This window comes from Eptatretus burgeri, chromosome 17, assembly GCF_056783735.1.
Source record: "Eptatretus burgeri isolate ZD-2024b chromosome 17, Ebu_testis_v1, whole genome shotgun sequence".
NCBI classification, from domain to species: domain Eukaryota; kingdom Metazoa; phylum Chordata; class Myxini; order Myxiniformes; family Myxinidae; genus Eptatretus; species Eptatretus burgeri.
Genome location: NC_140977.1, coordinates 1,539,930 through 1,554,141, shown reverse-complemented (window position 1 = coordinate 1,554,141; position 14,212 = coordinate 1,539,930). Strand labels below are relative to the sequence as shown.

Sequence of the window (14,212 nt, the reverse complement as noted above, 5' to 3'; positions counted from 1 at the left end):
GGACATCGGGATTGCAGCTCTCTCTGAGGTTCGGAGACCGGATTGCAGAGAGATAATGGTGGGTGGTTACACCTACTATTGGTCTGGTCGCTCTGATGGTTACCATACCCAAGGAGTTGCTGCAGCTGTGTCCAATAAGCTGACCCCAATGATAATTGAGGTAACACCGGTCAACGAGCGTATTATGAGATTAAGGATTTGTCACTCCTTAGGTGTCATTTCCCTGGTCTCTGTTTATGCTCCGACTGAGGCGAGCGATCTCACCGTGAAGGATGCATTCTACGCCACACTCGAGTCTGTGGTTGATCAGTGCCCCAGACGAGATACACTTCTAGTCTTGGGGGATTTCAATGCATCGACTGGAACTGATAGGGACGGTTATGAGGTGTGTGTTGGTCCCCATGGGTCAGGAACTATGAACCAGAATAGCACTAAGTTGCTTGACTTTGCAAGAAGTCATGGACTTAGGGTGGCTGGTTCCTGGTTTCAGCGCCCACAAGCTCATCGCTGGACTTGGTATTCCAACGCTGGAGGTGTGGCAAAGGAGATTGACCATGTCCTCATTGACGGTCGTTGGAGGATGATCCAGAACTGCAGGGTCTACCGGAGTGCTCAGTTCCTCAATACTGACCACAGGCTTGTTGTAGCAACTCTAAAGCTGCACCTTAAATCCTGGAGAATGGTACCATCCCAGCCGAGGCTGGATGTTGCCAAGCTCAGGGATGAGAGAGTAGCTGAGGAGTTTGCGAACAGGCTGAGTGGACACTTGGGGGGTCTGGGTGCTTTGGGGGGTCCTGAAGAGTTGTGGAGCGCCTTCAAGACCACCGTCCTTGATGTTGCCGGTGGATGCCTTGGAGCTCACCGCAGGGCAAAGAAGAATTTTGTCTCTCAAGGGACACTGGATACCATTGACCAGAGTCGCAGGGCCAGGCTGAATGGCAGAGCTGAGCTGTTCAGGGAGCTGAGGCGTAAAACTGTACGTGCACTGAGGGTGGACAAGGAGGCCTATGTGCGAGGAATCTGTGAGGGGGTAGAGCATCACCTGTGGACAGGTGATTCTCGTCCCGCTTACAGGGGAATTCGCGCATTACGTTCATCCAAGCCCATCCCTCGGAGCACTACAGTTCGAGCAGAGAGTGGTAGGCTCTTGACAGAGGAGTCTGAAGTTAAGGCTCGCTGGGCCGGTTACTTTGAGCGGTTGTACCAGGCTGATCCCCCAACTGTCGAGTTGGACGTCAAGGGTGTTACAATCCCTGTTGCTGACCCTCGAATCAACTGTGGTCCACCTACGCTTGTGGAAACACGGGCTGCGGTGAACCAGTTGAAACGGGGCAAAGCTCCAGGGATCTGTGGCATCCATGCCGAACTTCTCAAGGCTGGTGGAAATGCTGCACTCGTGTCGTTGCATGCAGTTTTGTACTCTGCCTGGAACACAGGCATCATCCCAACTGACTGGAAGAGGGGCCTTGTTGTCCCTCTCTGCAAAGGGAAGGGTGATCGCCAAGACTGCAACAACTACCGAGGGGTGACGCTGCTCTCAGTGCCGGGCAAGGTCTTTGCTCGGATAATTCTCGATAGGGTTCGCCACCATCTGCTTGAGCACCAGCGTCCAGAGCAGTCAGGCTTTACACCAAAGAGGTCAACGATTGACCATATCCATGCACTTCGTGTCCTCACCGAACGCAGACGAGAGTTTCGGCAGGGGCTGCTTGCAGCCTATGTTGATCTCTGTAAAGCGTTCGATTCAGTGAATCGGGATGTCCTCTGAAGGATTCTTGGTCTTCGTGGGGTGCCACCAAAACTGATCGATCTGATGTCTGAAATCTACTCTGGTACTGAGAGTGCTGTGAAGTGTGGTGGTACCATCTCTGACTTATTTCCAGTTGTTACTGGAGTTCGTCAGGGATGTGTACTTGCCCCCACACTTTTCAGCACTTGTACGGACTGGATTCTAGGGAGGATGTCGGAGAGATCAAGTTGCGGTGCGTCATTTGGGAATGTCAAGATCTCGGACCTTGACTTTGCAGATGATGCAGTCATCTTTGCGGAGACTTTAGACATCCTCTTGGGGGCCCTCGAGGTGCTGAATGAGGAGTCGGAGCCGTTGGGATTACGGGTTTCTTGGGTCAAAACTAAGATCCAGGCTTTCGGTGACATATTGGATGCTGCTGTCCTGTCTGTGTCTGTTTGTGGTGAGGATGTTGAGGTCGTGGAGAGATTCACTTACCTTGGCAGTGATATTCATGTCTCTGCTGGCTGCGAGTTAGAGGTCAATAGACGTCTGGGTCGGGCCTGGGGAGTCATGGATTCACTGGATCATGGGGTGTGGCGCTGCCGGTACCTGTGCGGGAGGACGAAAGTCCGAGTCTTCAGGTCCTTGGTACTTCCAGTCTTGCTATATGGTTGCGAGACTTGGACTCTGACCAAGGATCTGAGACGGAGACTTAATTCCTTTGGTACCAGGTCTCTTCGGAGAATCCTTGGCTATCGCTGGTTGGATTTTGTGTCCAACGAGCGGTTGCTGAGAGAGACTCGGATGAGATTTGTTACCTGCATAGTCCGTGAGCATCAGTTGCGGCTGTATGGACATGTGGCTCGTTTTCCTGACTCTGATCCTGCTCACCAGATTCTCTCAGCGAGGGAGTCTCATGAGTGGAGGAGGCCAGTGGGTCGACCACGTGCCTCATGGTTGCAACAGGTTGACCATCATCTCAAGGAGATGGGGATGGGCCTGGCATCTGCCTGGGGGATGGCCAGACGGAGGCCCCTGGAGTACCGGCGGAAAGTGGACGCAGCGACGTGCTGTTCTGGCACATGCTCCCATACCTGACCTGACCTGGACAGATCACCACTCCGACACAGGATACTAGCAAGCTGGCACTCATTTTTGCAGACCTCAGAAGGATGAGAGGCAGATTCAACCCCACCTGGTTTTAATTCAACAGCTGAGTGGGATTTGAACTCAGGATCCTAGGATCTCAAGCCCAGCACCCTCACCATTAAGCCAACACCAGGCACGAGGGAAGGAAAGAAATGCGAGTGGAGAGTCAGCAAGGCGCGTTGGGAATGTTGGGTGTACGTGGCCACTGTGCATGAAGAATGCGTGCTTGTTTGCCTTTGTAACCCCTTTGGTCAGCTTGGTGTCAGCACAACTCGCTCAGATGGATTGGCAGGTTCGACTGAGAGCCCGTGGTTTGGCAAACAAGAATGGCTGGGCAGACACGAACGGCTCTCCAACGGTTCATTAGAATCGTAGTTCAGGCAGGCAGACCGCAAAGAGACCTCATTCACTCGGCTTTTATTGAGCCTGCAGTGAGGTGTGGCATCAGTCATGGCAAAGAACATCAACTCTCTCATGCTGCCTTCCAATTTTGATTTTGAGATATCCATGTCGTGGGTCAGCTCCGCAACACCGAGATAGCAGCGTTAATGTTTTCGATAGCAGTATTGAACAGGTTCATGTTCATGACAGTGGGGCACTGCCTCATCCGACGACGGTCCTGGCAGAGCTAATGTCGGCCCTGAATGGGTGTCCGTGTAGTTGTGGTGTTGGTGTGGAAATAGGATGGAAAAAGGCTTTGAAAGGATCGAGGATGGAAAGTGTTTGAAATGGATAGAAAGAGTGTTTACAGGTATGTACTGGGTTTGAGAGGTTGAGGGATATAGACGGATGGATGGATTGAAAGAGGGAAATCTTTGGAATGTGAGAAATCACAATGGGGATGGAACATGCTCATAGTCAACGCATTCCCCCCCCCACCCCCATCCCTTATACAAGGAGAATGCACCTGACTAAGAACATTTATGAATTGAACATCGAACGAGGGAATCTCTTATGTGCTGGATACAACTACCGGGAGTCCGTTTCCATAATCACAACAATATTAATCACTGAAACTATCATGAGCATGATGTTGTGGTTCAGACCTTTGTCCCCAGATGATGAATCGTCGACAAACTCCGACTTCACCTCCACTTTAATCACAAAATCTGAAGAAAAATAATCAATTTAAAGAAAACTTTCATTCACATTTCTGGATAAAAACATCTCCCCTGATACATTTCACTGAAACAAGAATGAAACAAGTTCATTTCACCCAACGTGTCCACCAAGATTCATCCGAATCAGTCCACAACTTTTTGAGATATCCAGCATACAAACAAACAAACAAACAAACAAACAAAGACAAGCCGGTAGGCGGACATGGGCAGTCGAGCACCCAATGGAACCTGACGCGATGGGCCGGTTCAATCGGGAATGACCTGAGGATAAAGCACAAGAAAATTCATGATTCCAGCTTCAAGGGTTAATGCTGCAGATTGTTTTTTCGTTAAAATATCCCCACATTTAGAGGTTTTTCGGTCGTTGCGAGGCAACGGAGGGGTCCATAGCAACAGTTCTTTCTCACACATAACGAGGACATACTATGAACCTATCATACCAGTTTCATGTATATCTGACTCGTAGTCTCTGAAATATAAAGACCTTCGTTTTTTTGATTGTTTTCGACCAGGGTTCATTCAAAGTCTATCTTCTCCGACAGTTTTCATAGGATCCGGCTGGAAAATTTTGACAACATGGCTGAATGTACTGCCCACAGTTGCGCGTGGCCAGATTTTTTGATTTTCAAAAAATAAATTTTTTATGATTTTTCAAAAATTTCAAAGTCCCGTTGCTCAGCAAAGGTGGTGTCCAGAGCAAGAGTTCTCATTTGCACACAACTAGGTCATAGTATGAACCAATCAACCAAGTTTCATCGAAATCGCCATTGCATTAACAGAGCACTGGACCGAACAGAGGGACAGACAAACAGACAAACATATCGACGGAAATACTGATAATGAGGGTAGAACAAAAAGTTTATTTTTTTTTTTTTTCGACTGGATCGACCACCCAAAAGGGGTGAAAACATAACCTCCTTCACCTTCGGTGGTGGAGATAACATTAACAGTTTATCATTAAATAAGTTATCCCAAACAACACTGTGTTCGAGAATGTTTGTAATGACTTGAAAGATCACAAGGAGTGAACTGGAGTACAAGATGTCTCGTGTGGATTTGATTCTCGACCCGACTACAAACTGACGTCCTGGTGATTCACACCCAGAACATTCCATCAATGATGAGAACATGAAGGAGGCTATCTCATCGACTTGTGTTCTATTTGGAGTATTAAAGATCCCACACTATTGAGGAAGGGAAAGAGAACGTCTTGAGAAAACAATCCCCATTACAATTCGACATCCTTGTTTGTAACTTACAAGTAGAATATATTTGTGGTTCAAACCTTCATGTTGAGGGAACGAATCATCGACAAACTCGGACTTCACCTTCACCTTCACAATAAAACCTGAAACAAAAACAATCCATTTAAACTAAACTTTCAGGAACCACCAGAACGTGACGGTGCGGAGAGAACGGCACGTACCGGGTCCCGACTCCTCATCCTCGGGTGGACCGACCCTGGACCCGCGGTCTGTGGGAGAACCTCCAGGAACGAGCGAGTTTCCTCCATGGGAACCGATCGTGGATCCCGGGGGGTTCGCTCTGTGATCTTCACCGGAGAGATCTCGGTTCATGGTGCACTGGAGGGGACTGGAAGGTCGAGGGTAGTAAAGCACGGTACTGTAAGGTGGTGTGTAGTAAAGCACGGTACTGCAAGGTGGTGTGTGGTAAAGCAAGATACTGTAAGGTGGGGTGTGGTAAAGCACGGTACTGCAAGGTGGTGTGTAGTCAATCATGGTACTGTAAGGTGGTATGTAGTAAAGCATGGTACTGCAAGGTAGAGTGTACTCAAGCACGGTACTGTAAGGTAGTGTGTAGTAAAGCACGGTATTGTAAGGTTGAGTGTAATAACGCATGGTACTGTAAGGTAGTGTGTAGTAAAGCACGGTATTGTAAGGTTGAGTGTAATAACGCATGGTACTGTAAGGTAGTGTGTAGTAAAGCACGGTATTGTAAGGTTGAGTGTAATAACGCATGGTACTGCAAGGTGGTGTGTAGTAAAGCATGGTACTGTAAGGTGGTATGTAGTAAAGCATGGTACTGTAAGGTAGAGTGTACTCAAGCACGGTACTGTAAGGTAGTGTGTAGTAAAGCATGGTACTGTAACGTAGTGCGTCGTAAAGCACGGTACTGTAAGGTGGAGTGTAATAAAGCACGGTACTGTAAGGTAGTGTGTAGTAAAGCACGGTACTGTAAGGTAGTGTGTAGTAAAGCACGGTACTGTAACGTAGTGCGTCGTAAAGCATGGTACTGTAAGGTGGAGTGTAATAAAGCACGGTACTGTAAGGTGGAGTGTAATAAAGCACGGTACTGTAAGGTGGAGTGTAATAAAGCACGGTACTGTAAGGTAGAGTGTAGTCAAGCACGGTACTGTAAGGTAGAGTGTAGTAAAGCACGGTACTGTAAGGTGGTGTAGTCGTATAGACGTATGGTAAATGACACACGAATCCACACCACGTGTTCCGGTAAAAATGAACCACGTGTGACGTTCCTTCTCCACACGATATTATTGACGATTTCAAGACTACAGATTCGCCCCGAAAATCACGTGATCTGAAATCACCATGGAAACTGAAACCATTTCCGTGTCCGGTCGGCGAACGGCTTGTTCGATAAAAAGCGATCAAACAGAACGGAACCGATTTGGATCGGTTTACTCAACAAGATGTCGGTCTCCACGTGGGAACAATGTTCTCGTGAAACTCGAACACTGTCGGGGACGTCGTTTTCAGTTTCCCCACATCCTCTTGTGATAACTTCCACAAACGAATTATTCATTGTGTTCGCAGCGGCTTCAGAGTTCGATATCAGGAGGGAAAGGAGGATCAATAATGGGACCCGACCCTAGTGTGTTGGGGGGGGGGGGGGTGTTACATGTTTGTGTATTTCAAAGAATTTGGATGAAAAGTCTGTTTGTAATGAATGGTCCTGAGATGATTTTATGAACACGATTCAAAACCCGTTACCGGCTGTTTTACATACATTGCCTTGTGTCATTAAAGTTCTCAGATCGGCGGATATGAGGTCGGAAATCACCCCCTTTGGCTGAGTCGAGGTCGGAAATCACCCCCTTGGGAGGAGCCGGGGTCGGAAATCACCCCCTTGGGAGGAGCCGGGGTCGGAAATCGCCCCTTTGGGCTGAGTCGAGGTCGGAAATCACCCCCTTGGGCTGAGTCGAGGTCGGAAATCACCCCCTTGGGTTGAGTCGAGGTCGGAACTCGCCCCCTTTGGCTGAGTCGGGGTCGGAAATCACCCCCTTGGGCTGAGTCGAGGTCGGAAATCACCCCCTTTGGCTGAGTCGAGGTCGGAAATCACCCCCTTTGGCTGAGTCGAGGTCGGAAATCACCCCCTTGGGCAGAGTCGGGGTCGGAAATCACCCCTTTGGGCTGAGTCGGGGTTGGAAATCACCCCCTTGGGCTGAGTCGGGGTCGGAAATCACCCCCTTGGGCTGAGTCGGGGTCGGAAATCACCCCCTTGGGCTGAGTCGGGGTCGGAAATCACCCCCTTGGGCTGAGTCGGGGTCGGAAATCACCCCCTTGGGCTGAGTCGGGGTCGGAAATCACCCCCTTGGGCTGAGTCGGGGTCGGAAATCACCCCCTTGGGCTGAGTCGGGGTCGGAAATCACCCCGTTGGGCTGAGTCGGGGTCGGAAATCACCCCCTTGTGCTGAGTCGGGGTCGGAAATCACCCTCTTGGGCGGAGCCGGGGTCGGAAATCACCACCTTGGGCTAAGTCGAGGTTGGAAATCACCCCCTTTGGCTGAGTCGAGGTTGGAAATCACCCCCTTGAGCTGAGTCAGGGTCCGAAATCACCCCCTTGGGCGGAAATCATCCCCTTGGGCTGTCGGCTCAGAAATCACCCCCTTGGGCTGAGTCGGGGTCGGAAATCACCCCCTTGGGCTGAGTCGAGGTCGGAAATCACTGCCTTGGGCTGTCGGGGTCGGAAATCACCCCCTTGGGCTGAGTCGGGGTCCGAAATCACCCCCTTGGGCGGAACCGGAATCGGAAATCACCTCCTTTGGTGGAACCGGAGTCGGAAATCACCCCCTTGGGCGGAACTGGAGTTGGAAATCACCCCCTTGGGCTGAGTAGAGGTCGGAAATCACCCCCTTGGGCTGAGTCGGGGTCGAAAATCACCCCCTTGGGCTGAGCCGAGGTCGGAAATCACCCCCTTTGGCTGAGTCGAGGTCGGAAATCACCCCCTTGGGCTAAGTCGGGGTCGGAAATCACCCCCTTGGGCTAAGTCGGGGTCGGAAATCACCCCCTTTGGCTGAGTCGAGGTTGGAAATCATCCCCTTGGGCTGAGTCAGGGTCGGAAATCACCCCCTTGGGCTAAGTCGGGGTCGGAAATCACCCCCTTTGGCTGAGTCGAGGTTGGAAATCATCCCCTTGGGCTGAGTCAGGGTCGGAAATCACCCCCTTGGGCTGAGTTGGGGTAGGAAAACCCCTTTGGGCTGAGTCGGGGTCGGAAATCACCCCCTTGAGCTGAGTCGAGGTCGGAAATCATTCCCGTTGGGCTGAGTCGAGGTCGGAAATCACCCCCTTGAGCTGAGTCGGGGTCCGAAATCACCCCCTTGAGCTGAGTCAGGGTCGGAAATCACCCCCTTGAGCTGAGTCGGGGTCCGAAATCACCCCCTTGGGTGGAACCGGAGTCGGAAATCACCCCCTTTGGTGGAACCAGAGTCAGAAATTACCCCCTTGGGCGGATATCACCCCCTTGGGTGGAACCGGGCTTGGAAATCACCCCCTTGGGCGGAACCAGAGTTGGAAATCACCCCCTTGGGCTGAGTCGGGGTCGGAAATCACCCCCTTGGGCGGAGCCGGGGTCCGAAATCACCCCCTTGGGCGGAAATCACCCCCTTGGGTGGAACCGGAGTCGGAAATCACCCCCTTGGGTGGAACCGGAGTCGGAAATCACCCAGAACCATGGGCCACTTCTTCAAACACACTTGGTGTGCCTATTGCAGGCCCAAAACCAACAACCAACTCACGATGGTTTGAATCAAATTCCTACCACAAGTATTGTTTCACTCTCTCAATATTCATGGCACATACTCGATTCTTCATTCCCCACCAAGTTCTCCTGGAATCTCAAATCAAACGTTTCCACATCAACTCCATCGCTCTCGTCAGTGAAGCGAACACCACCTGCGGAAGTGACGTCATTGGGATTTCCCACCACGATCATCTGAATACACAAAGGTTCCGAGAGATGGCAGCACGCGGCCGAATTATCACTTATATTTTGTTGTTTTGTAAAAAAACACAATTGTCAAATGTTTGATCGTATTCTGGTCGGTGGGTGATGTCTGCATGTTCATAACGGTTCTCATGATTGAACGTTCGCCATTGTTTTGCGGCGTGAATTGTCGTTTTCCTGTTGTGGAATGTGATTGCAGTTTGGAAAACACCCTGTGGTTTGTTACTCTCGTTGGAGGAGAGGGTATTGCATTTGGGTCTGTTTGTGTGTTTGTGTGTTTGCGTGTGTGTGTGTTTGTTTGTGTGTGTTTGTGTGCTTGTTTGTAGGCACGCTAACTCGAGAAAGGAAGAAACTACCAAAGTCAAATTAGACCACGTGATTCAGGAGGGTGATAGCTAGCGCTGATTAGATTTTGGTCAAAATCGGTCAAAGGTCAAGGTCACAGTGAGGTGAAACATCCAAAAAAAAGTTATAACGAGAACAGAAGAAGCTACCAATGTCAATTTACACCACGTGATTCAGGAGGGTGATGGCTGGCCCTGATTAGATTTTGGTCAAAACCAGTGAAAGGTCAAGATCACAGTGAGGTCCAACATTCGATTTTTGATGGTTTGGGACAGAATCATCGTAGAAACTTCTGGTTCGCGTCGCTACCTTCTCGAGAGACAGCTTTTATTACACAAGGTGAGAGGTCAAGTTGACGATTTCATAAGTACCAGTCGATGACTGCTTGTTACTTACGAAATCTTTAGATTTCGTAAGTATATTGATGACTTCGATCATCTGTTTGTGTGTTTGTGTGTGTGATTGTATGTTTGTTTGTAGGCACGATAACTCGAGAACGGAAGAAGCTACCAATGTCAAATTACACCACGTGATTCAGGAGGGTAATGGCTTGCGCTGATTAGATTTTGTCAAAATCGGTCAAAGGTCAAGTTCACAGTGAGGTCAAACATCCAAAACATGATAACTCGAGAACGGAAGAAGCTCCCAATGTCAAATTACATCACGTGATTCAGGCGGGTGATGGCTCGCGCTGATTAGATTTTTGTTAAAATCGGTCAAAGGTCAAGGTCACAGTGAGGTCAAACATCAAAAACATGATAACTCGAGAACGGAAGAAGCTACCAATGTGAAATTACACCTCGTGATTCAGGAGGGTGATGGCTAGCGCTGATTAGATTTTGGTCAAAATCGGTCAAAGGTCAAGGTCACATTGAGGTCAAACATTCGATTTTTGATGGTTTGGTACAGAATCATCGTAGAAACTTCTGGTTTGCATCGCTACCTTCTCGAGAGACAGCTTTTATTAGACAAGGTGAGAGGTCAAGTTGACGATTTCGTAAGTACCAGTCTATGACTGCTTGTTACTTACGAAACCTAAATATTTCGGAAGTATATTGATGACTTCCATCCTCTGTTTGTTTGTTTTTGTGTTTGTGTGATTGTTTGTGTGTGTTTGTGTGTTTGTTTGTCGGCACGATAACTCGAGAACGGAAGAACCTACCAATTTCAAATTACACCACGTGATTCAGGAGGGCGATGGCGAGCGCTGATTAGATTTTGGTCAAAATCGGTCAAAGGTCAAGGTCACAGTGAGGTCAAACATAATTCCGTAAATTCATGTGGAGAAATGGAGTATTTTTGCTTCGCCCGACGTTACAAGTTCGTTTTAACTTCGATTTTGATTTTGTCTTCGGTTTTTGCAATCGCTTAGGACGCTTAAAACTCGGTTGTCGAAATTCTGGTAAAAATCGGATGTTTTGGAGACGTTTTAAGATTGTATAAAAAATATTTCCTCGGCCTCGTCACAGCTCGTCACATGGTGCAGCGCGCTCGAGCAGAGGCGTCGTTGATCACGTAAAGGTTTTCCGTCTGCGCGCTGATGGTGTTTTCGATAAAGATGGTATTTAAAAGTCATTTTTTATCCCAATAAAGGTTATCATCACATGCCTGACTCGCAAAGCCGTCGGATTATGTAAAGATTGTTGGTGGATGGCCGACTATTACGGTTTTGTGACTTTGATAAAATAATATTAAATAATTGCGTGGAGAAATGGATATTTTTGCTTCGGTCGACGTTACGATTTTTGATGGTTTGGTACAGAATCATCGGAGAAACTTCTGGTTTGCGTCGCTACTTTCTCTCGAGACAGCTTTTATTTGACAAGGTCAGAGGTCAAGTTGACGATTTCGTAAATACCAGTCTATGACTGCTTGTTACTTGACGAAATCTACGATTTTGTCAAGTATGTTGGTTTGTTTTGTTACTTACAAAATCTAAAGATTTCGTAAGTGTATTGATGACTTCCGTCCTCTGTTTGTGTGTTTGTTACTTACGAAATCTAACGATTTCGTAAGTATATTGATGACTTCCGTTTCTGTTTGTTTGTTACTTACAAAATGTAAAGATTTCTTAAGTATATTGATGCCTTCCGTTTCTGTTTGTTTGTTTGTTTATTTGTTTGTTAGTTTGTTTGTTTGTAGGCACGATAACTCGAGAACGGAAGAAGCTACCAATGTCAAATTACACCACGTGATTCAGGAGGGTGATGGCTAGTGCTGATTATATTTTGGTCAAAATAGGTCAAAGGTCAAGGTCACAGTGAGGTCAAATATTCAATTTTTGATGGTTTGGTACAGATAACTCGAGAACGGAAGAAGCTACCAATGTCAAATGACACCACGTGATTCAGGGGGGTGATGGCTCGCGCTGATTAGATTTTGGTCAAAATAGGTCAAAGGTCAAGGTCACAGTGAGGTCAAACATCCAAAACATTCGATTTTTGATGGTTTGGTACAGAATCATCGTAGAAACTTCTAGTTTGCGTCGCTACCTTCTCTCGAGACAGCTTTTATGAGACAAGGTCAGAGGTCAAGTTGACGATTTCGTAAGTACCAGTCTATGACTGCTTGTTAGTTTGTTTGTTTGTTTGTAGGCACGATAACTTGAGAACGGAAGAAGCTACCAATGTCAAATTACACCACGTGATTCAGGAGGTTGATGGCTAGTGCTGATTAGATTTTGGTCAAAATCGGTCAAAGGTCAAGGTCACAGTGAGGTCAAATGTTCGACTTTTGATGGTTTGGTACAGATAACTCGAGAACGGAAGAAGCTACCAATGTCAAATTACACCACGTGATTCAGGAGGGTGATGGCTAGTGCTGATTACATTTTGGTCAAAATCGGTCCAAGGTCAAGGTCACATGAGGTCAAACATCCAAAACATTCGATTTTTGATGGTTTGGTACAGAATCATCGTAAAAAATTCTGGTTTGTGTCGCTACCTTCTCAAGAGACAGCTTTTATTAGACAAGGTCAGAGGTCAAGTTGACGATTTCGTAAGTACCAGTCTATGACTGCTTGTTTGTTACTTCCGAAATCTAAAGATTTCGTAAGTATATTGATGCCTTCCGTTTCTGTTTGTTTGTTTGTTTGTTTGTAGGCACGATAACTTGAGAACGCAAGAAGCTACCAATGTCAAATTACACCACGTGATTCAGGAGGGTGATGGCTAGTGCTGATTAGATTTTGGTCAAAATCGGTCATGGTCAAGGTCACAGTGAGGTCAAACATAATTCCGTAAATTCATGTGGAGAAATGGAGTATTTTTGCTTCGCTCGACGTTACGAGTTCGTTTTAACTTCGATTTTAATTTTGTTTTCGGTTTTTGCAATCACTTAGGACGCTTAAAACTCGGTTGTCGAAATTCTGGTAAAAATCGGATGTTTTGGAGACGTTTTAAGATTGGATAAAAAATATTTCACTCGACGCGTCACGGGTCGTCCCATGATGCATTACGCTCGAGCAGACGCGTTGTTGAGTGACGTTAAGGTTTTGCGTGGAGAAATGGAGATTTTTTGCTTCGCTCGATGTTACGAGTTCGTTTTAACTTCGATTTTAATTTTGTCTTCGGTTTTTGCGATCGCTTAGGACGCTTAAAACTCGGTTGTCGAAATTTTTGAACAGCGATGAATAACTGATATATATATATATATATATATATATATATATATATATATATATATATATATATATATATATATATATATATATATATATATAATATATAATAAATAATAAGTCTTTTATCAGATTCTTCTGAAAAGTAATACACCTATTATCTGGCATATCCTGCTGGTACTGAATCACTTTTTTAAAAATAAAAACAAAAAAATGAAATTTTTAAAAGAAATCTAGTTTTTATCTGGGACTCATAATCTGCAAACCACAGTGTAAAATCGCAGACCACAATGAATTCAGAATTCAAGCTCCCCTTGGGCTTTTGACTGATTCATGCTTTTATTAGACAAGGTCAGAGGTCAAGTTGACGATTTAGTAAGTACCAGTCTATGACTGCTTGTTACTTACGAAATGTAAAGATTTCAAAAGTATATTGATGCCTTCCGTTTCTGTTTGTTTGTTTGTTTGTAGGCACGATAACTCGAGAACGGAAGAAGCTGCCAATGTCAAATTACACCACGTGATTCACGAGGCTGATGGCTAGTGCTGATTAGATTTTGGTCAAAATCGGTCAAAGGTCAAGGTCACAGTGAGGTCAAACATCCAAAACATTCGATTTTTTATGGTTTGGTACAGAATCATCGTAGAAACTTCTGGTTTGTGTCGCTACCTTCTCAAGAGACAGCTCTTCTTCGACAATTTCAGAGGTCAAGTTGACGATTTCGTAAGTACCAGTCTATGACTGCTTGTTTGTTTGTTTGTGTGTTTGTTTGTGTTTATGTGTTTGTTTGTAGGCACGATAACTCAAGAACGGAAGAAGCTACCAGTGTCAAATTACACCACGTGATTCAGGAAGGTGATGGCTAGCGCTGATTAGATTTTGGTCAAAATCGGTCAAAGGTCAAGGTCACAGTGAGGTCAAACATTCAAAACATTCGATTTTTGATGGTTTGGTACAGAATCATCGTAGAAACTTCTGGTTTGTGTTGCTACCTTCTCAAGAGACAGCTTTTATTAGACAATTGCAGAGGTCAAGTTGACGATT

At 46.6% G+C, this 14,212-nt stretch overlaps 1 protein-coding gene across 6 annotated transcripts in view; it reads right to left on the bottom strand.

Moving 5' to 3' along the window:
• Nucleotides 1-14,212, bottom strand: part of LOC147009077 (uncharacterized) — a 113,227-nt gene that overhangs the window by 58,618 nt on the left and 40,397 nt on the right. The window contains exons 1-4 of one of the 6 annotated variants that reach the window (XM_085862673.1): nucleotides 6,407-7,262; nucleotides 5,429-5,595; nucleotides 5,288-5,350; nucleotides 3,928-3,990 (exon numbers count right to left, since the gene is read on the bottom strand). In XM_085862673.1, the coding sequence (XP_085718799.1) occupies nucleotides 3,928-3,990; nucleotides 5,288-5,350; nucleotides 5,429-5,579 (277 nt within the window). In that variant the 5' untranslated portion in view covers nucleotides 5,580-5,595; nucleotides 6,407-7,262. Of the gene's footprint in view, nucleotides 1-3,927; nucleotides 3,991-5,287; nucleotides 5,351-5,428; nucleotides 7,269-14,212 lie in introns of those variants that run through there. The other 5 variants (XM_085862672.1, XM_085862674.1, XM_085862676.1 and 2 more) reach the window with 5 other exon arrangements.